Source organism: Elephantulus edwardii, unplaced genomic scaffold (assembly GCF_000299155.1).
Source record: "Elephantulus edwardii isolate Elephantulus edwardi_28Jun2011 unplaced genomic scaffold, EleEdw1.0 scaffold00010, whole genome shotgun sequence".
Taxonomy (NCBI): Eukaryota; Metazoa; Chordata; class Mammalia; order Macroscelidea; family Macroscelididae; genus Elephantulus; species Elephantulus edwardii.
Genome location: NW_006399760.1, coordinates 27,264,839 through 27,288,798, shown reverse-complemented (window position 1 = coordinate 27,288,798; position 23,960 = coordinate 27,264,839). Strand labels below are relative to the sequence as shown.

Genomic DNA, 23,960 nt, shown 5'->3' with positions numbered 1-23,960 from the left:
GGTTTTATCACTTACTATTCTTTAGTATTTTAGCAAAACATTATCAAATCATTTCAACTTTAAAGTAAAAAAATCTAAAGGACTTAAAGTCATAAAATGGCACTGTCATAAATTTCAGAACAAAATTAACTAGTTAAACCTTTTCTTACTCTTCTAAGACAACTCTGAACTTTAAAACTGAAGCACTAATGATAACAAAATAACAGTGAAATTAAAAGTGTTTTTGTAGGAGTAATTTTATTACCCTTACTTTAAAAAGAAAGACAAGAAGCATACAGAGATAAGTATCTTGCCTAAATTGCTAACAGGTGTTAAGTGACAGAAATGCAAAAATGACAATGGATTTGCATCCTCTGCTCCTTGGACAAAGGCACTGTTACTTAACCATGTATTCCTCCCATAAATATAAGGAGGAAATTTATCTGACTTTTGTTCCTGTAACTATCAATATTACTATATAATTTAAGACAAAACAATTGTAGCGGAAAATAATGAACGTTATTCCTTGCTATCTCATTCCCTTAGAGAACTGATAAAAGTGAAATTACATCCATGAATAAATACATATAGCATTGCTTTTCTATCCAACAGTAAACCTATAAAGCAACTGGGCAACATTTAGAACTCAAATAATAAGCTCAAAGTCATTGTTTCTTTTCATTACAAATCTAACCCCAGAGCATTGCAAATTTTGAGTATTTTGGAAACAACCATATTAAATAGCATTTCAATGAATGGCATACAAGACAAAACAAACTATATTAAGGTAGAAAAATGAAAAAATATATAATTTTGCCAAGTTCAGCTGGGGAAATCTACTGACCTATTTTGAAATTAAATCACTGTTCAACACACGCGTACGCACACACATACACAGGCAATTTTCCACTGAGTTTGCAGTTAGCAATGAACCAAAGCTCTGTCACTGACACTCCAAATCACCTTCACCAAGACAAGAATACACATATTTAGTTCAGCTTGCTCATTAATTACACCATTTTTTAAAATAACTTTAAGCATTAAAGAAAAATCATGATTATAGGAGTTTCCATGTTTACAAGTAAAAGAGGTCAGCATCATAATTTCTAAGAAGTTGTCTGTTTCATTATTAAAATTATTATTATTATTTTCAGTATTTCTGAGTTAATATTATGAATGAAACCATCAAAACAGTAAATGTTAATATTCAGAGTACTTATCAATTTAATGTTACCAAGCAATAAGAGGCAAGTCTTTCATTAATGTGTACACTTGAGACATTTAGGCCAACTTATCACCAGTTTTGCGCATAAAGTATCATTACAGAATAGAGAAACTTAATAGCATATCTGTGGTTTTACTCACCAGTTGTTTCCACAATGCCTTCTAGGATGACGACAATCTCGAACTGTTCAGTTTGCATGCTGCGCTGGGAGAGGTCATAAAAGGGGCTTTTGGCATCGATCACGTGGCAAATCGTGAGGGGGGAAACAAGAAAAAGTTGATCTGCCCCTGTACTAAAACCTACATCCAGTTCAAGTTGGTCAAGGGGTAGGAACTCACCCTCAGGTGTCTGCCGAGACTAGACAAGCACACAGAAAAAGAGAAGAAATCACCACTTGTGCAGAAATTTTCAAGGCAGCCCAACAATAATTTACATCATTGCCAACATTCTACACTATCAATCATCTGCAACAGAATCCAAACAAATATTTATGCAGCTATGTTCTTGTAAGCCAGCTGAAGTCCCACATAACTCATGCAGAACATACATGCATTATTTATAATACACAACTTACTATAATTACCATTCCCTAACTCATGAGCTTTGGAGAAGTACCTGGCCCAATAATGGCTGTAGCACAAACTACAGAAGTGAGTGAACAAGTGCTACTTCTAGACATAAATCACTTCATGATAAGTCATTGGGTACCAGGGTTTATGGGGTCTCCCCTCACAAAATAACCCATCACCCACAGCTGTTGAGGAAATTGTGACTCAGAGTGACTCTATAGCACTCAGTAGAACCACCTCGTAGAGTTTCCAGGACTATAAGTCTTTACAGAAGCAGATTGCCACGTCTTTCTCCCACAGAGCACCCAGTGAGTTTGAACTGCCCTTAGCAGTCTGATGCTTTAACCATTACACCACTAGGGCTCTTGTCCCAAAACAAATAAACAGGCAATCCTTATGGATTCTGTTCAGACTGAAAAAAAAAGTTGATGATATATTAAAAATAGCTTTGTTAACTACTAAAATGCAAAAGAAATGCATTTACTTTCAGTATACTGAAAGGTATTAGATATGAACTGTAACAGAAGAGCAAAGGGAATGTATTTAATTATGCACACACCACTTCATGCAATAAATAGAAAATGAAGGTGACTCTAGCCTATTATCTTCAAGTCAAATTATAAAATTTTACAATAAATATCATGAAATTGATTGTATCTCTATTATGATTTTAGAAATAGTGAACAGAAATATTAAACCTAAGAGATATCCTAAATAAAAAGATGAATTAAAATAACTGCATCTGATAAACCCAAAGTCTAACAAAACTTCCATAAATTTTTTGGTATCAGTATAAATAAAACATTCTAAATCTTGCCAATTTTAACAAAAAGAAAATTAAATATTAATAGTAAAATATTAATAGTAAAAATCAGAATAACAAAATGTTAACTTTCTTTTTTATTCACTTTGATTTCCTTTTTTCATAACTTATTTATAAAAAAGTATGTAGAATCAAATACAACAGTGGTAAAACAGAGAAGTGGTAGATAAGAGATGCATAAAGAAAAAATCAGGTGGGTCCCAAGTTGTACGCCAGCTGAGATATTGAAAATGCAATTTTTCAAAGGTTTAACTGACTCTGCAAAACTAATAAACAGAAAAAATTTCTTTCCAATAACATGTCAGTAAAAGACAAAATCCTTGTTGGTAAGGTTCTGAGAAATGAACTAGTCTTTGACAGAGAGTAAATTAGTATAAAAAAGAGTGGAAAGTTGTGATTTCATAAGACACTCTTTAATGGGGAAATCAGAATGGAGAATTTCAATCCGGTGGGGATGGACTAATGTGGCAACTGTTGCATAAATTTTGAGAGCAGATTTAGCAAATTTGACAGCTTACTTTGTAGGTTTTGCCACCCAGTAACACTAATATTTAAAATAATGTTTTAAAAAAAATTAAATCAAAAGAAACTATAGAGATTCTTTTTCTTCTTCTCCTGTCTCATTGAAAAACCTAAGAAGAAAATGATTGCTGACAAAATTTAATAGAAAAAATCTAACAGTACAAAAATAAAAATAGTAGCTCTAACAACAAATGCCAGAGGAAACTAGGTATTTATAAGACACTGTGCAAAAACTCACTTTGAAGCTTATTCAAAGGACCAATTCTCTAATTAGTAAAACCTGCAACTTTCTTGCTATTCACTTTTACAGCAATAGCTTCATTTTTTTCTTACAAAAACTAAAAGCAAATTAAAAATAAATGAAAACAAAACTACTGTTGTCCTTGTTCATTCACCTACTGAGAAACACGTGCTATATAAACACAAGGTGGGATTCTGATGGTTATAATTAATGACTAGAATTTGAGTAGTGGTTTCTAAGTATTCTAATCTTGGTTTTTACTGATCTGAAAACAGTACTGAAAAGGCAAAAGAAAAGGCAATTTTTAAATAATTCCTTTTCCTTTTAAATAATTTTCCACAAATCCCATCTATTGTTCTAATTATGGGCTATCTATTTCAGCACTAAAATTAGTTTTCTTTTTCTACATCTGTGTCTCATTCAAAAATGATTCTGAGAAGATTTAAAGTAAGCTATTAGGTTTTCTATTTTATGATCTTCAAACAACTGATAAAAGAATCTGCAGCCTAGAACCAGGCAAAAGAATGGCAATCTGGAGTAAAAAAAAAAAAAAAAAAAAAAAAAAAAAAAAATATATATATATATATATATTTTAGCTGTCAGAGTAGATAATGCTCTAGTGGTAATTTTTGAGAGCAGGAGTGGCATTCACTTCCGAAACAACATGCCTCCGGAAACTCTATGAACTTTGATAAATATCAATAGTTCTAGAGGGGCATCAGGCCTTTTGTTCAAAGGGTTGCTATAAGTCATGCTAGACTTGAAGGCAATCAAGACCAACAACAATTGGTAATTTACACTTAAACATGCATGGGTATATTCACTGCAGGCTAAATGTACCCTCTAATTTTAAGTCTGCCAGATACCCAGAAGTATACTTCTGTTCTAAAATATATTTTTACACCCTAACAAGGTTTGGTAAGGCCCAAGATGACTGTATAGTAAGTGTTACTACAAGAAAAGTAACAGCGAAAGAAAATTCCTTCTCTTTGAAAGACATTTCCATGCCTATATATTTCATAGGTAATGAAGATTGACACACATGTATTAAAATTCTTTTATAATAGGAACAATATCTTAATCTTCTCTTAAGTATCTCAAAGGCATTACACATATCCACATTTGGGTTTTCCAAGTTTTCTTTCTTTATATTAAAAGAGACAAAAATCAACTCATTGTCATTAAGTTGGAGCACGTTCCTACCAGACTCTCTACTAGGTTTCCAGAGTCTGTAAATTACATGATAGGCGATTCCTCATATTTATCCCACAGAGCAGTTGGTGGATTTCAACCGTGGCCTTTGGGTTGGCAACACAATTCCTTACCCACTAGGCCAGCAGCGCTCCTTATGTTAAACTATCTAATAGCTCCTTTATTATTGAGGAGCTTTGGTGGCTTATCTAATAGCTCCTTCCTGCTTGGTAAGGTGAAGGGACAGACAGTTGAAAAGAAGACGACCCTAGTTGAGATGGATTGCTTCAGTGGCTAGGGTAATAGGGGTAGGTGTGCCGGAGACAATGAAACTGGCTCAAGATAGAGCAGGTGCAGAGCTGTTGTGCACAGGGTTGCTATGAGTCACAGGCGACTTGATGGCACACAACATCTAATATTTCAACAAGTTTTCTTGCCTTCCTGGTTTTTGTTTGCCTGTGATTGAGAACAGATTGTTGTTTTTACTTGGTACCATGTAGCCAGAATTGACTCCTAATTGACTATCCAGTGGGTTTTCAGAGGCAATTAATCATAAAGAAGGACATTGCCCATCTGTGGCCCACAGAACAGCTTGGGGATTTGAACCATGTTTCTTTGGGTTGGCAGCCCAACTCCTTACCACTCCACCACCAGAGCTGCCTTATAGCAGACTAGGAAGCTGAACAATCAACCTCAGTTTTGCGAATTTAATTTTATAGAGGGTTTTGGCTCTAGACAAAAGCAAAAGCTGTGGGTTTAGTGTGGCAGGTACTTGGAACACTGAAATTGTTTGACATTTCAGCTCCTGATTATCTTAGTGTGCAGTCAAATACCTTCGATGTAACAGAAACCTACATAGGCTGATCAAATGCATTTATTACAAGTGTACACACTAGCTTTTAGACCAGAGAATTCCAGTCTGGGTTTTCCTAACGCTGATGCAATTAACCCGAAGTTTAGAGACTTCCTGGAGCAAAGGAAAACATAACTAAATCTTTAGTTTTAAGTCTTCCAACTTGTATGAGTCAAGTGAGAGAACTTTTATGCAAGGAACTGTGATATACACATTTTAATGAAAAGAAAAACAAGATAAAAGATTTATTTATATGTGTTTGCCTTTATACAATGCAATTGAGATCTATGACTTGAGTAAATAGTAAATAAATCACTGGCATTGAAATGGGATTATTTTTTAATTATATTTTTTTAGATATCAATTACTATATTTCATCAAGAAATATTTGATAATAGATGTGAAATTTTTAGAATTAAACCAATTTAATCTTCCTACATTGTGTCATCTTAAAAAATTTTATATAAGAAGAAATTGCTACAGTGATTTGTTCACAGTCCACAAAGCTATCTTCTTTACTTCTGTAAACTTAATTTCAAAGGGAATGTGGAAGTATAATTATTTCCTAGATGAAAGTGTGGCAGTAGATAATTACATAGCTCACAAAAAAATAGAGACTTTTTTTTCTCCTTGGTGAAATGACAAACTTAAATTATAAAAATTATATGAATGAGAAAACAGTGAAGAAGAGGTGTAAGAAAAGGTATAGATAATAAAAAAATTTTTAATCCTTAAAAATATTTTAGAAAATTATGTAGAAGAAATATGGCCCAGGACTGATTTTTTTTTTCTCCTAGTTTTCTGGACTATTAAGGAATAAAGATCTTTCTACTATTTTAAAGCTTTTTCAGTTGACTACAACATGGAGAACACAAAAAGTTAAGAGAAAGTTTATTATGATTTAATTGATTTTTACATTAACTCTTCAAATACTATAATTTGAATACAAAACATTTTAAAATAATTTTGTGTAATTTAAGGTTTTTAAATTTTTTTAATTTTTATTGTATTATTTTACGTGTACCGTGAAATCAGATAATTTAAGCTTTAACACTGATTTCTATTGTATTATCATTAAAAATTATACTCAATATCTAAATATCTCAACACTATACATTGACTTACTACTCAAGCTTATCTATATGTAGAACTTATACACATACCTCATTTTATAGTAATAAGCATTCATTTCAGTGAGATAATTAATTTTAAATGATGTTTAACTTTCTAAGAGTCCAAAACAGCCTAAAGATAATCAACTATATTTCTAACAATAGGTGGATATAAAACAAACCCACAGATGTTTGACAGGATCATCATTGTCATGCATTTTACAGACAAACAGCTTTCACATTACAGATGAAAGACTGTTGAGTGCCAAAGACACACACACTCATACAAACCCCTGACATAAATATTTTAGCACTGTCCTGGCATAAAGCCATCCACAGTTGGCCATCCTCCTTCTGGGGGATTTACGGTCTGTTCATATTCATTCAGCTGGGTCAGACTTTTGTCAATGTAATCACTCTTTAGTGTCATTCTTCCATCTCTCTAAATCGTAAAAGAAATGCTCTAATTATAACCACTATGCTCTTTTCTAAGAAGGCCTGTGGCATATTATATTATGTGTTACATAAACACTAAAGGGTCACTCATTAAAACCCACTAGCCTTTCTATGGGAGACAGATGAGGTAGTCTCCTGTCATAAAGATTTGTAGTCTAGGAAAGTAAATGGAGGATTGTCATGAGTGGAATCAATTCTGGCAGTGCATATGGAGGTTTTGATTGGTTACATTTGCTTTACACTCTTTCTAGACTCTTAATGAGGCTCAGTGATTTTAAATGGAAATTTCCATCACTAATGTCTAACGTATGAGATTTACTTATATATACTTCAAGTCTTGATCCAGGTTCCACTTTTCTAAAAGTTCCCAATGGGACAAAAAGCCCCCTGGATCAAGAAACAATATATAAAAGAAATGGAAACAGGTAGGAAAAGGAAGAAATACAAAGGCTAAAATGGAAAGGATCTTTTACAACATACCAATCAGGGATCATTTTAGAAACCATTTGACTACCCACTCTTTAAATGTGCAGTACAAATAAGCACACTTAAGCCTCAGATATAATCACTTAGCAGAAGGTTGTGGTGGTATCTGGAAACTAAAATTAAAATGAGTCAAAAGCAGGGACCAAGATTAGAAATAAAGTAGTTAAGGAAATTGCTTTAACATTCAGACAAAAATTAAAATTTGAAGGAGTATAGACCTAGTATATGAATAGGTTAGAAGGTGTTCCAGAAAATGTCTTTAACAGATACTCAATTATCTGTGGATTTAAAAAAAAAAAAAAAGGAGTGGTGGTGGTGGTAACAAATAATCTCAAAATTAAAAGACACTGGATTTTCTATAACTAAACGACACAGTTTAATTCCTTTTGACTACTGCACTCAAAAATCATATGTATTCCCAGGTGGAAAGGTAAAGATTATTAATGTTGAACTAGAAGAAATGACCTTGTAGAATGAAATAGACTAGATTGTGTGAGGGTTTTATACTATTCATATGAAAGAACAACTTTTCCATCTTTGAAAGACTTTTTTTTCAAAATTTATAATAACTGGGGGCAGAATTTGCAACCCTATTTACACTCCCCTCCTACTCATGAAACACCCTCTAATCCATCAAATGGTTTATTTGCCTCCTTTCCTTTACGGTTGTTCTTGCCTCCTGCTATTTATATGTGGGTCTTTGTGTCCTTGATTTCTATTCACACTAAGCATAAGACACCTTGTACTTTTCAGGGACCATATTAAAATTAAAGTAAAATAAAAATCCAAACAAACATCCACAAGAAACCCACATTACTATTATTGAAACAAAATTATAATTATAGATTTAATAGAGAACACAAGATCTACACTTAGAATAATTATACCTGCATCAGAGAAAGTAAAGCTAGACTCAAAAGGAACTGTACTATTTAAAAATGTAATGAATTTACCTAAAGAATTCACCAACCAATAAAGGAACTAGTCACTGAGTATTTATTATAAGCTAACCAGAGCTTTTGTACATTTTAAATACCACTTAAGTGATGACATGAACAACGGTAGTCACTTATGTATGCAATGTAATAAAAAATAGTAATTGCCTAAAGATTCAAAAATAAAAAATTAATAAAAATTGGTCAAGCTCTAATAGGTCAAACAAAATAAAGCCATAGAGTCAAAGTACACTCACAATCCAGAAATGGTGTATTGAGAAAATTTTTGGTGAAAAGACAAACAAAACATAAAAAGTATTAGGATGAAGACCTTGAATTTTTTATAGCAATTGTGTTGGTACTTGACCACCCTTGTGCAGGGAAATCAGACAGTGGTCAATGTACAATAGCCATATGAACAAGGAATACAAAGATGAGTACTAAAATAATATGTGATGATGTTAGAGGAAAAGAGAAGTGTACTCGATTACCTTTCAGTAAGTGAAAATAAAGGCTGGCCTATAAAAAGTTTGAGTTTACATGAGAAAAAAAATTATCTTTTCTTTTTATAGTCTGGATACATCAATTTGACTTTATGTTCCATGTATTTAATTATTTAAAAGAAAATAGTTTTACGCAAAAAGTGTGAGATTTTATACTCATCAGCAACACATGTGTGTAACTGTGTGTCTATTTAAATAGGCATTTGGAAAACAAAGTTGTAAGTTTTAGAAATCTTAAACAATGTATCCAGGAAGATTCTCTAATTTTCATACACTAACTGCATACCTAAGGCAGTTAACAATAGATTTAAATTTGTAAAATGGAGTGAGATTCCCAAGTCCTTTAAAGTTAACATTAAATTAAAAAGTTCAACATTTCACTCATGAATAGAAGTTCTTTAATCCAGGCATGTTTTATTGGTTTCCTACCAGATGACATGTTAATTTAGCAAACCTATACTATTTAATTCCCACTCACTAAGTTAAAAAAAGACAAATCTGTTATGTATAGGGTCAATATGAGTCATCTTCTACTAGATGGTACCTAACCACAACAACAAAAAGTTAAAAACAAACACAAAAACTAAACTGAAAATAACAAGCCAGCATGGCTAGAAAGTAAGAAAGAAAAGAGAAATAATTTTTTAAAATATAACTATATAATACAATTATAGATTTTTAAACATCATTTCAAAATTAAATTCTTCAATTTCTATTTAATGTTGATTTACTTTTGACTTGTTTGATTCTCTTGGGAGAAAAGAAGCCAATCACTCCACACATAAATGTGAATGATCTATATTTGAACAGTGAAAGTGAAACTTTAGTATTTTCATTGTAGGAAAAGTTAAACTTTAGTATTCTCATTGCTAGAAAATAAAAGTAGAGTTGAAAAGAAATGCTTTACTTTCACATAAGGGGTATAACTAAAAAACTAGGTAGAGAATTTAAACCAAATAATTTCCACTAGAAGTGAAGGAATATAGAAATTATATGCATGGGAAATTTCCTAGTGGTAAGGAGCATCAAGCTGGGGGTTTTGTTGTTGTTGTTGTTGTTGTTGTTTTAATTTTTTTATTTCACATTCCTAGAATTGAAAATGCTTTGTAATTATAAAATAAATCTCTCATATTGAGTGGCTGAGACATAAATTTTTATTCCACAAATAAAACATTATACATTTTACGTGCTTTCCATTATAATTGTATCACTAATTTTTTTTGTTTCTGTAAGAATTCTAAATACTTCTCTTCCTGTTAAAAAAGTATAAAAGTCAACTTTTAAAATAGAAAAAAAAGGATTAAAGGTGGAAATGGTTATCATTTGTCATTAAATTTAATTTTAAAAGGTAAGGAACTGATACAGAAAATTGCTACTATGATAATTGGTACAGCTTCTCTTTAAAAAATTGTAGTTGACTGTTTCAGGTCACTTCATCTCAGTCAGTCCCTAAGAGAAAAATGAGAACAGCCTTTTACAGGCAAATCTGCTCTCTGATTTGCCTAAATGTTACTAGTTTCCCAATAACACAAGACTCGTTTTTAATGAAATCTTGATGTGGGCTAATTCACTTTCATTATTATGGCTGTAAAAATAATCAACTTTAAACAATCTACACAAACTTGCTAGCTGAAGAGCAACCACTGATGGACTCACTTCACCCACAAAAAAAGCAGAGAACAGTCCCCCCACTATTTTTATTTATATCCCTTGATTCCATATGCCAATAATTATTATTTAGCCTAACATCTTCCTAATAAACCAAAATTAGGGGATTCTGTAGGAATATTACATTGCTTAATTAACTAGAAATTGTTTTGATCGTCTTATATTTATATAGCACCTTGCTCCAATTTTTCAAATACTGTAATTTTTTTGCTCTTTTTAAATCATGGCATTTATTGTTATTTAAGTAGCCACAGCTTTAGCATAAATGTACATAATGACCTACCAAGTGCCTTGTACTAGTGTAGGGAGTGGGTGTTCCAAAGCCATTGCACCCTTCTGAATATAAAGGAGATATATAAATCGCTAGGTAGATCAAGTCTAATTATTTCAAGCTTTACCAAAATTACCTGATAACACTTAAAAAAAATCTTAAAACTATTCTGCCTGAAAAGAAAGTGTGTTTTAATAATTTACTTTTTATGCTCAAACAATGACTTGTAAATAGGATTATAGATTTCCACTAAAGCCAAAGGAATATTGGAAAACTACCCCTCTGTCAAGAGTATCAAGGTGATGAATACACACATTTCTTAACAGAGATCTTTATGTTAAAACAATCAAACTCCTGCAACTTGTCTGGAAGGCCTTCATAAGGTTAGATATATATTAGCCTGTTCATAGAAACAGACATATCCAAAGAGCACTACTGCTATAAAAATGTTCACAAAGCACTATTTAGGGTAATTCAACAATCCACTTAGTTCAAACATTGGTTAGCAAAACTATTGAATAAATGTTATGAAAATTTATAAAACTCATTGGGATTAATTTTGAAAGGAACATAGCTACTCAATGTATTTCTTTTTTCATTACCTTAATGAATCTATACATGAGAAGCAGGTTGATAATGTCTCACTATGCTCTACAAAATTCACAGTTTGTTGGCTATAGAACAAATATGCATATATGATGTGCAATGACAGGAAAGTTAAAAAGCTTTAATCTTAACAACTAACAGCATGGTCAAGTGTTATTAGGGTAAGAGTTTAGAAATAATGTAAATGACACAGCACAACTTTTTAAAAGCACATGGCTCTCTCTCAACAATCCTATGAGTTTCAGCTGGGAAATACTATTTATATACTTAGGGTGGACACTGAAATTGTACAGACAAAATTATCAACTAAAACTTTTATAAGATTTTCATATTATTAATTCTGAATTCTGAAACTGTTTAGGTTCTCTCTACAGTCTCAGAGAAATCTTTAACTTTTTTTTGTTATCTTTTTCACCTTATCAAACTTGAAAACTTCCTAAAGCAAGTCCTTCAAAGGAGAGCACAGAAATAAACTGCACTTTAATCCCTCAATTCCTGGCTTTAATTGGATGAGTGATTGGGGGAGGCTTCTGTTTGTTGTGGTGCCCTCTAACGACGAGATAGGTCTTGCTTTAATAACCTCTCCATGTGCAATTTGTTTCAGCATTTACACTGTTGATGGTAGGAAGCAATCCTCTTTAATGGATGCTAAAGAACTTCAAGTGAAATCTGTAATTGACAAAGGCTTCATCGAAACAGTCAATTAAGAATAAAATTAACAAGAGGCTCTACAGGAAAACCACTCAAAGCTTTCACAGAATACAGCTCTAGGAAAATATTTAGTAAAAATAAAAACTTGAAAGAAGCAGATATAGGTTCTTCCACCTTTTTAATTGCTTCCTGGGGCTGTGTACTAGTTTAAAAGATGACTACACACAGAATTAGCATTATTTAAATATGGAGAAATAACCTTCAAAAAGTATAGGGGGAGGGGATCCTAAAAGAAAGTTGAGACAAGCTCAGTACCTACCCACTTCTTCAAAACATAAAGCTCAGTTTTGGAAACTCAAGTTTAAAGGAATAATTTGTTGATGACAAAAACAAAAGTGCTTTAAAGAGACCAGGAACAAGTGCGGGCAGTAAAAAGGGCACTTCCTTTCCCCCAGGATTCCGGAAACCAACTACACTCATTAACACAGACTTGCACTCCTGAAGGCATTTAACACAAGAGCGCAGGAGAGAGTACGAAAGGATCAGAAGTACGCGGCTTCCCTCTTGGCTCACTCCTCCAGTGTAACTCCGGTCTCCTCTACAGCAGCTCGTTTACCTGGGGCGCTAGGTAAGTCTGGAGGGCGGGTCTCAGGTGCCTGAGTCCGCAGGTTTAAGTGGAAGGGTGGGCGGTGGGGAGGCTCAGGGTGGGGAGGCGGAGGTAGCACTCACCTTGAGCAGCTTGCAGCGGATCTGCGCGGAGACCATGTGGCTGTTGCGCAGGTTGCCCACCCGGAACATGAGCGTGAGTTTGCCGTCCCTCATGGAAATCACCGCGTGCTCGCTGAACATGAGCGTCTCGGCGCGCTTCTTGGGCTGGGACATCTTGATAAACATGCAGCCGATGAGGAAGGCGTCCACGATGGAGCCCAAGATGGACTGGAAGAGGAAGAGGATGATCCCCTCGGGGCACTTGTCGGTGATGTAGCGGTAGCCATAGCCGATGGTGGCCTCGGTCTCGATGAAGAAGAGGAAGGCAGAGGGGAAGTTGTAGACATTGGCCACGCAAGGCGTGTAGTTGCCTACGTGGGCTTTGTTCAGGTCGCCCCGGGTGTAGGCGATCACCCACCACATGGACGCCATGAAGAGCCAGGCCACGGTGTAGGTGAGGATGAAGATGAAGAGGTTCCAGCGCCACTTGAGGTCCACCAGGGTGGTGAAGAGGTCCGAGAGATAGCGGCTGGTCTCGCTGCCCAGGTTGCCGTGCTGCACATTGCACCGGCCGTTCTTGTCCACGAACCGCTGCCGCTTCTTCTTGGGCACGAGCTGCTGCTGTGGGCCCTGGCCTGGCGCCTGGGGCTGCAAGCCCGAGCCGCTGGACGAGGTGGTCACTACCTGGTAATCGTCCCCAAATTTCCTTCGGAGTGCAGACATAATACGGAGGGGCGAGCCAGATTTCAAACGCGAAGCGAAGGCGCAAGAGCCGAGCGAGCGCTGCAAACCAGCACCAATAAGGAGGTGGGGGTGGGGGACACGGGGGGAGTGAAAGCAAGCGCCCCGAGGTGGGGGCGCCCCGAGGTAGGGGCGCGCCGGGCAGGTAGCTGCGGGCCCCTGCAGACGCCTCTGCTGCTCCCTTGGGAAGGAGGCTGAGTCTTGGCAAAAAAAAAAAAAAAAAAGTGCTCTCCCACACTCAAGGCAGGAGGGAGGCAAGGACCGGCACCCCAAGACCAATTTTGCCTCCAATCTTTTCGAGGCTTCTCTTTGCTGCCACCACCAGCATCCCGGGCCAACTCTGGCCTCGCCTCGCCTCCCTGGGCTATTCTGCAGCTCCCCCAAACTGGACTGTTGGAAGATTAATGAGTTGACAAGAGACTCTCACCCCACCTGCCAACTCTCCAGGCGGCCCAGGCTGTGCTACCTGCTCGGACCAAACCCTCCCCCCTCCCCGCCGCTCCCCACTCTTCCCCGCCCGGCTCCCACCCCCAACCCCGGCTCTCCCGCCGCCTATCTTTTGGCCAAAATCCAGCCCACAGGCATGTCTGCCGGGCGCTGGTGGAGCACCCCCTCCCCAGACCCTCCTGGCTCACAGTTCCCCACTCCGGACTCCAGAGACTTGTCCTCCTGGCGTTTGCCGCCCGCCGAGTTTCCGCGGGCGCCACTAGGGCCCCCCAGAAGACCCTTGGGAGCCCCCAGGCCACCCCCGCGCGCTGTGGGGACGCAGCAGCGAGCGAACTCAGGACACTCACCCGGCCAGCCGGAGAGGGCAGGAGGTGGCGCGGCGGGCGGCAGTGGCAGCCTGGCCAAGCACTCTGCGTTCGCCGCTGTTTTCCTTGCCCCCACTTTTCCTGTTGTACCCCGGTGAACACCAATGCAGGTTCCCTAAGCTCCACACTCTTCCTGAGGGCACCTTGCTGGCCCCGCGGGAAAAAAAAAAAAAAAGAGCCTTCCAGGCCAAGCACTGACTTGGGCGCAGTGTGTCTTGGCGCTGCGCCCTGCTTCCAAGCGACAGCTGTGCTCTTGTATGGGGTTCGAGCCTCAGGCTGCCGGTCAGACTTTCAGGTTAAACACTACCGCCGCTCCAAATTTTCCAGTCTTGGGGGGAAACCTTAGTCTCTTGCCCTCCAGGTTCCCTCCTCCCCGGCTGCTCTAGGTGGCCCCCGGTAGGGGATGGAGGTGGGAGCGGGGACGGCGGGAGTGTGGTGTGTGCTGGTGCGTATGATCAGCTGCAGAGCCGCGCTAGACCCGCCTGTCCCTGCCTTCCCCCGCTGCTCCACCAGCCTGAATTGCACCTCCGCGCCACAGTTGAGCCTGCAGTGTCTGGCAGCTCTGGAAAAGCTAGCCCCTCCAATAAGAAGCGGCTCTAAATCTGCTCCCAAACGCCAGCCAACTCTCCTTCCTCGCCCCCCTGCATCAGTCAGAAAGCCCCCAGCAAGCAGCAAATGCTGCTCTCTGACGGAAGAGAAGTACAATATGTCTCTAACTGGAGCTTGCATTTAAAAGGATGCTTGCATTTGAGAGTCCATTATAAAAACAGATCCCAATTGGCTCCTGCAGAGGTGCAAAACTCAAAGTTGCAATTGAGGGTAGGGGGACAGGATGACACCGGAAAGTAGAGGGTCCACTGAAAGGAAAGCTTCACCATCATTGAGGAACATAGCTCTACTCAAAAGGCTCGGACTGACCAGGGTTAATAAGTGGCTAAAGTTGAAGGAAGGCTGGATTTTAATAGCCTAAGATTCACAGTTAATGGAGGGCAAAGTGCAAAAATACCTAAAATAGTAGCCATGAGTAAATACTTCTTTATCACCTTTCTGGTTTGTGTTTTAAATGCACATTGTATATATTTTATGATATATTTTATTCCATCCAAATACATAAAATTTGTTTCACTGGAAAATTATCAAGTGAAGAGGTTAGTTATAAAAACAAAATATTGCATTTATGCAAGGAAAAGAATCTTACTGTAACCAGGCCAGATCTCTGCAATACTAGTCTCTTCTGTTTCTCAGCCTCAATATAGGGAAGTGTGTGTCAGCCATAGGCAAATACCCAGCCCCACTTACAGGCACATCTTCTGCAGGTTCAGCAACTCTCTGCTGGTCTTTCAAGATTACATAACAAGGTAGAGTGACACCATGCACAGGAGAAACAGCTCTGGCCCTGGAATCATAAGACCTGATGTGAAATGTGTGACCTTGAGCAAGTACCTGGGTATCTTTGAGGCCCAGTTTTCTCCTTTGAAAAATGCAAGTTGAGATGATAAAACAAACAATGAATGTATATTTCACAATTAGTAACTGCTAAAAGATGCCCATTGTTACTGGTTGTCAAGTAGATTTTAGATTTCTAGGCTACAATCTTAATAGGAATACATCACTAGGACTTCCTCAGACCCCTTGTGGACCTGCTGGGTATAGGGAGCATTCAAACTACCAACTAATCTGTATTTTAGCAGCCAATGCTTAACCATTTACTTCACTAGAGCTCTTCAGTTGCTATATGTTTCATTGAGAAATTTCAACAAGGCCAAGTTGAGAGTATGGATGATTAAGCTCACAGCTAACAACGTGCTGTGATTTACAAATATATTCTCTTAGCATAGCATCTCTGATCACTTTACCCATCTTATCAGTCCATGGCTAGGCTGACTTCTTTCAATTTCCCAGGCACCTCAAACCAGGATACCTGTCCTTGGTTCCATGTGCTTTCTGTTTTGTCCACCAGGAAGGTTCTTGCCTTTGCCACTTCATGCTTGATCATCAGGTCTCAAGCCAAAGGCAAATACATCAGAAAGACTTTCCCTACCCTTCTAAATATTCTGTCTCATTTTCTTTATAGCACTTGTAAAAACTATTCTTTTTCTTCTCCTTGATTTATTGTAATCATCTCTAACATACCCCATTCTAGAATGCAAGCTCTACAAATCCTGAGCCTTTTTAAAAGTTAATTCATTTTAATGAAAGTTTACAGATACTTTGGATTTCCATTCATTCATTGTTGCACTTTTTCCCCTGCCCAACCTCCCCACCAGTTTGCATAAAATAGATAGATAGATAGATAGACAAATAAAGTACAAAAACAAACAACCCCCAAATCCTGGGCTTCCTGTGTTTCCTTAACTGCTCCTGGATCTTGTGTGATTTTTTTTAACTGCTATGTCCCTGTATCTGAGACAACATATTGGGACCTCAGTAACTACTTGTTGGGTTTATTACAGGTACTAATTTAAACCACTAAAAAGGGTCTGAGTATAGAGAATATTGGTAATGTTGTTGCTGTTCTTGTTATGTTACATCAGGTCACCTGCAACTCATAGTGATCCTCATACAACAGCTCTGAACCCTGCTCTATCCTGTGCCAAGTTTACTGTCTCTGACACACCTACCTCCATCACCCAAGCCATTGAGTCAATCCATCTTATCGAGGTTCCTCCTCTGTTGCACTGTCTTTCCACCTTCTCAAGCATAATGCCCTCCTCCAAGGAAATAATTATAATACTAAGAGAAAAAAAGTAGTAGAGAATTTAAAAAATCATCACAAAATCATATTAAATAATATAGAACTGCGTATTAATAAAAGTATTTTGTGTTCTTGTTTGGTTTTTAATTGATGTTTAATCACCTGCCAAGTCCTTTTGAACATACATATATACTCTATCAGTATATACCCTCTTTTTCTTCAGAAAATATAATTAATCTTCTCTAGATCTCTATTTTGGTTTTGGCCCAAATGCAAATTATTTGTGCACTTTTTGTCTTTCTTTTCTTCCAACTGTCCTCTATAGACCTCTTTCCTTAGAATACTTTAAACTTAGCAGAGAAATTAAAATGAAAGGGTTCGCTCATTATTTCATTTCTAAGCTTTAAATTTTTCTGCTTTCCAAAAGATACTTTTCCATGAACCATGTTGCTACTTTCCAACCATCAAGTTCAAAAGCAAACAATTTTAGTTTAATACACGATTTAGTCTACATCTCTCTTTTTTAAAAGTGAGGCCATTTGAAAGAGAATAAAAAGTGAGGGAGAAATTCCAACATTGTACTCAATGTCACCTTGTTGTTCAGTGGAAATTTTGAGATTTGAACCCAGAACAATGTATTTCTGAGACAGCTGATGTACCATCTCTTATTTGACAGTGGAAGAATTAAAAAGAAATCTGAAATGTTTGTGCAATGGTTGGGTTCTCCTGTTATTTCACCATGCTATTTGTTTAGATAAAAATCCAGAGAACAAACAAAAAGCAAACAATCATCCTCTAGTCAGTTCTAACATGTGACAAAACCATTGCGTCATGCTACAACTTTGTTTTTTAGTGTTCTCAAAGACTGGTTTTCTAGAAGTAGCTTACCAAGTTTTTCCTCTAAGGTAAGGTGCGTCTGATACAGGCTATGGTCTTTGCAATCACTTGTTAATGCATCAGAGAGTTGGACAATGACTAAGGAGGATAGAAGAATTGATGCCTTTGAGCTGTGGTGGTGGAGAAGAGTATTGTATGTACCCTGGACTGTCAAGAAAACAGACAGATTCATCCTGGAGAGAGTTAGACCAGGCTGCTCCTTGGAGGCAAGGATTCTGGGGCTCCATCTGACATACTTTGGGCATGGTGTAACGAGAGACAGGTCCTTGGAGAGAGACATCATGCTTGGTAAGGTGGAGGGACAGCGCAGGAGGGGAAGGCCCTCTATGAGGTGATTTGATTCAGTGACTGGGGTAATTGAGACAGGCGTGTCAGAGGCAGTGAGATTGGCACAGGATAGAGCAGGGTTTAGTGCTGTTGTACGTAATAGGGTCGCTATGAGTCGCAAGCAACTCGACGGCACATAACAACAACTCCTGGGTAAACTGGAACCACCTATCTTTTGGTTAGCTGCTGAGCACATTAACTGTTTGAACTGTTCAGGGATTCCAAAGGCCTCCAAAATTTGATCTTATTTGTCTCTTATCTTCCAACTTCCCATTACTTTAAGCTCTCTGTTCCAGCCAACTTTGCCACTTACAAGAACTTCACTTCTTCATCATCTTCTTCCTATCCATTGTAAACCCCAAATTACAGTCACTAGGGAAGAAACTTTATACTTTAATTTAGATTCTGCATCTAACATGAGTGGTAAGGAGCTGCACTGCAATCCTGAAGGCATGCGGTTCGAGGCCAACAGCTGCTCTGCAGGGAAAGAATGGACAATCTCTTCCCGTGTGATTAACTGCCTCTGAAAACCTACCTAGGATCAGCTATGGGTCGGTTCTGACTCTACGGAACACAACAACAGCAGCAGTAACAATTCTCCCACTAACAATAATCTTTTCCCTCTTTGGTCTCTTGTTCCCTGGGATCAGCATTGTGGCATCTTTCACTTTCTAGCTTGCATTCCAGTTTATCTTTCACTGAGATTTCTTACTGTAAAACGGCAAGCACCCTGAGCCTCCCCACCTCTTAATACTTTGCCATCCCTGACATCCACTTCCTAAATAACATGCCTCCAAAAACTTTATGAATTTTAATAAATGTCGATAGTTGTAGAGGGGCTTTTGTTCATAGGGTCACTATGAGTCGTGCTCGACTCGAAGACAATCAACAACAGACATCCAACCCAGCCTTACACATGGTAAATGTTCAATCAGGTTTTGCAGAAAACTGACATTGATAAAGAACTATACTTTTGACAAACATGTATTTGACAACATGCTTGGGGGCTTTAGGTTAGTATTTATATTCTTTAAGTTCCTGCGATACACAAATGGTTGACACTCAACTATTAAAGCAGTAAGGAGTTCTGCTGCCAGCCCCAAGACATTCAGTCTGAATCTATCAGCTGTTTCCCAGGAGAAAGATTGACAGTCTCCTTCAGTGTGATTCACTGCCTCTGAAAATCCACTGGATGGTCAACTAGAAGTCAGTTCTGACTTGATTGTGCATAGCGACATTAAACTAAAGGTTAGTGGTCTCAATCTATCCAGCTCCATCACAAAGATTTGCTTGCAGAATGCAAAGAAAACTGTGGGGAAGAGTTCCACTCTGCCCTATATACTGTTGGCATGAGTCAGAATTCACGTCACAGGGGTGGATTTGTTTTCTCTTTCTATCCATATTACACAGCTAGTAAGACATTGGCACTGAGATTACGAAATGCATCTTCAAGGCCTCCACTCTTACAGAGACGCAGTGCTGCCTGGTAAGTTATTTCTTTTTCAGGATGCCAGCGTGTCACTTACGATGTGATTGTGTCTTTGACCTATTTGTGACATTGAATCCAAGTATTTGAAAATGTTTATACAGGAAACAGACTCATCTTCCCCTGTCAGGACAGCTGCTTCCATGATGAGGTTCTGGAGGGCAGCCAGCCCCACAGCATGGAGACAAGGTCTACTGCCATCCAGCACCACTCGTTAGGAGTGTGAGGAATGGATGGCAGAAGCCACCTAATCAGGTGCTGTCTGATGAACTGAAGTGAAACCTTGCAAGCCAGTGGGTCAAAGGGGGCGAGGCACAAACTGTTAGTGCAGGTCACCAAGTCAGAAAGTTTGCAAACTGTCATTGCCAAATTCTCAACCATTTGAGTGTAACATTGAAAGATAAGATTACAAGCAAATTACCATAGTTAATAGCGGGGAAATCAAAGCTATACTTAGCATATTCAGCAAAGAACAAGGTGCATACTCTTTCTGCCCAGGACGTACTGCTGGCAATGTTTTATTTGCTGTGTCCAAAATTGGTAATATCATGAATAACTATAACTTTGAAAAGGGAGGATATGATTCTGGCATTATACTAAATGGGCATGACTTTGCACATACACTTACCCTATTATATAACTTAACAGTGTGAGGAAAAGAGTATATCTAATATAAAAGAAAAATCCTCGGCCCCTGAGGAGTCCAAAATCTAAAAATTACTTAATCGGCCAACTGTGAAAAAAGCAAGGTTTTGAACATCTCAGTATAACTGAAGTCTGCCTTCTTGTCATTCACTTATAGCCACTGTGACTCGCACCATGTGACAGTCTGTATGGTTGGAAATATTAATTACTCCCAAAGGAAGGGGGGGGGGGAAAGAGAAAGGTACTGTGTTTAAGACTTCTACTGCCAAGCCCAACATTCTCCAAAAGTAGAATAAAGAGATGAACAAGCCTAGGGAACTGAAGCTCTTTTACTTCAAAAAGTGACGTTTCCATTGCCACCATTAAGTTTTGCTAAATCTGGGAAGAGGTCACACTTTGAAATTCTATATGAGTTTTAGGGCAATAGAATAGTTTCCTTTTTTTTTCCTCTCCTAAAAAGGGAATACTGAGTTATTTTCTCTCTTGAAAAGGATGAAGAAGAAGGCGGGGACAAAAAAAGTAGGAATCTGTTTGAGATATGATTGCACAGGCTTGAGAACTGAGGTATCACCATACCATGAGAGAGGCACTAACTCAGACTCATTTTAGTTCTAAACCTTGGTGCCTGTGGGAGGATTTAGAGAAAGGCCAAATATCATTGTCACTTGGAAGGCATTTATTTTTCCAGGTGTTTTTGTTACCTAGGCTATCTAAAAAAATGTGTACAGAAATACTCTGGCTTATGAAAGAATAAAGATATTTTGAAAAACATTGTAGAATTCATCATCTGCTTAAAAAGAAGTAATTTTACATCCAAGGATTCATTGGCTGAGAATCAAGAGAAATTACAATTTCCTAATCTTACCTGTAGTGGTTAAAATTGTGTATCAATATGAATGTGACCCTCAGTATAATGTAACCATCCTCTGTGTTATAAATTCTAACCCCCAATGATTTTAATAAGGATTAAAAGAGGTTCTGTAAGATATGATCAGCCTATTGTTTTTGTTCAGAAATTCCTCTAGGTCATATAGCCTTGGTGTACAAGTTGTCATACAGTGTTCACTTGTGGCTGCTGTGAGGCTGAACACTGTGATACTGATGTGTCAGATGTGTTAATGGCTGGTTACCCAGTGCGGACAGAGAGTGGGGTGGAGCTCCCCGATTAAAACAAGCTTGGAAGGAGGAGTGGCATCCACTTCTATAATAACTTGCCTCCGGAAACCCTATGAACATGGAGAGAGGATGAGAGACACCCAAGCGTTGAGGACTCTCCTTCATAGGGTTGCTGAGTCACCTGCAACTGGACGGCACTTAACAACAACAGTCTAATGAAGATGAAGTCTTCTCCGGTATGTGGCCCACAGTGAATATACGTATCCTTGGAGAGGGATATCATGCTTGGAAAGGTGGAGGGATAGCCCATGGGAAGAAGACCCAGGATGAGATGGATTGACACAGTGACAAGGGTAGTGGTGGTAGGTATGTAAGAAACCTTGAGATTGGCTCAGGATACGGCAGAGTTCTGAGCTACTGTGCATAACAATGCGACAGCACATAACAACAACAACATGGATTCTGCATAGCTGGAGATTTGGTTTGAGGATTTTTTTTTCAGTCTTGCATTTGGCATGTGACTTTCACACTTGCCCTTGCAGTTCTCCATACTGAATACCTAACCTTGGATTTGTCAGTCTCCAAAGCCAGATGCTTTGTGAACCCTGCTATACTTGAATATGCTTCTTGGACTCTTCTGGCCAAAGACGTGGACTCATTAGCCTTTCCAGATTTTCTATTTGGAGGCCTGGCCCACAGATCTGCTGCTTTACATTCTCTACAGGCACGTAAGCCATCATGTCTTGAAATCTCTCCTTCTGTCTCTCTCAATCTCTTTCTATATATTCAGTGAGTGGTAACTAATTGCACTACCAGAACAAAGTTACAGTTTGAACCCACCATCTACTCTACAGGAGAAAGATGAGCAATCCATTCCCATGTGATTAGAACATTTCACTGTAACTAATGGAGATTTTACAAATCTATAAAGCAGTAATCACTTACTATTCATAATCACTTACTTTACTTTAGTCTAAGCAACTCTTTTTTTATTACTTCACATAGTGTTCTGAAGACAGATTTTTTTAATGATAGCATCCTTAAGAGGTAAGACACATAATTGGAAAGGGATAAGCAATCTATATTAATCTTATTAAACTTTAAAAATATATATTAAAATACTTGGAATAAGAATATTGTTGTTGTTTTTATATATTGTTATGTTGCACGTGACTCATAATGACCCTATGTACAGAAGCTCTGAATGTTGTCCTGTCCTGAACCAGTCTCACTAAATCTGACACACCAACCCCCATTGCCCCAATTACTGTTTCAATCCATCTCATCTAGGGTCTTTCTCTCCTGCAATGCCCCTCCACCCTTGTGAGCATGATGTCCTTCTCCAAGGACAAGTCTCTCCCAAACACATACCCAAAATATGTGAAACAGAGCTTCAAAATCCTAGCCTCCAAGGAGAAACTGATTTCACCCTCTCCAAGACAAACAATACTTGTTTTCTTGGCAGTCCATTGTATGTTCAAAACTCTTCTCCAGCACCACAACTCTAAGGCGTTGATTCTTTTTCTGTCATCTTAGTCGTTGTCCATCTCTCTGATGCATAATAAGTAATTTGAAAAACCATGGCCCAGATTACACTCATATTAGTCTTTAGACAGACATCATTGCTTTTCAATACTCTGGAGAGGTCTCTGACAGCAGATTTTCCCAATGTAATTCATCTTTTGATTTCTTGACTGCTGGTGCTAAGCGTGTTAATTGTGGAGCCGAGCAAGCTCTAATTGTTAACAACCTCAATCTCTTCTCCATTAAGAAAATAATATTTAGGTGGGAGTAGTTTGGACATATTTTTACCCTGTAAATTTTTTGCTTTTCTATTAATATATTTCCAATAATAATATTAATGTTCCCTTTATAATTTAAAAAAAATGTTTACAAAAAGTTAAGGTTGGTAGCTACTCTAGGAAGCAGCTACTCAAACAAAATTAAGGGAGCAAGAAGTTTATTGGAAGAGAGGAGTAAAACTTCTAAAAGATAAAAGGTAAAAAATCAGACTGTTTATAACTTTTGGCTAGTCTGAACAGTGTTGGAATGAATAATTCTTCTGGCTATATATCTAGAAATGGAATTATTTATTCATATCATAGCTCTATATTTAACTTAGTGATATATTGACAAACTGGTTTTTATTGGTTATTATATAATTTCATATTCCCACTACCAATGAGCAAGAATTATAATTTCTATATACCTTTGCTAATACTACTGTTATCTAAGTTTTGGAGTTGATAGTCATCTCTTTAGTTACTGTATTTATTCTTTCCTCATTCTTTTTTTTTTAATAATTTTAATGAACATTTACAGAGAATTTGGATTTCCATTCATTCATTGCTGCACTTCTCTACTCGCCCAGCCCTCTCCCCCCGCCCTCAAGTTCGCTCCTCTCTTTCAAAATTAAAAGAAAGACTCCCTCCCTGGTACACA

At 37.8% G+C, this 23,960-nt stretch overlaps 1 protein-coding gene across 2 annotated transcripts in view; it reads right to left on the bottom strand.

Moving 5' to 3' along the window:
• KCNJ3 (potassium inwardly-rectifying channel, subfamily J, member 3) overlaps positions 1-13,993 on the bottom strand; it is a 218,044-nt gene extending 204,051 nt beyond the window's left edge. Inside the window, exons 1-2 of one of the 2 annotated variants that reach the window (XM_006880781.1) lie at positions 12,821-13,993; positions 1,345-1,561 (exon numbers count right to left, since the gene is read on the bottom strand). In XM_006880781.1, the coding sequence (XP_006880843.1) occupies positions 1,345-1,561; positions 12,821-13,522 (919 nt within the window). In that variant the 5' untranslated portion in view covers positions 13,523-13,993. The remainder of the gene's footprint in view (positions 1-1,344; positions 1,562-12,820) is intronic. The other variant, XM_006880782.1, reaches the window with a different exon arrangement.
• Between the last annotated feature and the right edge of the window lie 9,967 nt (positions 13,994-23,960).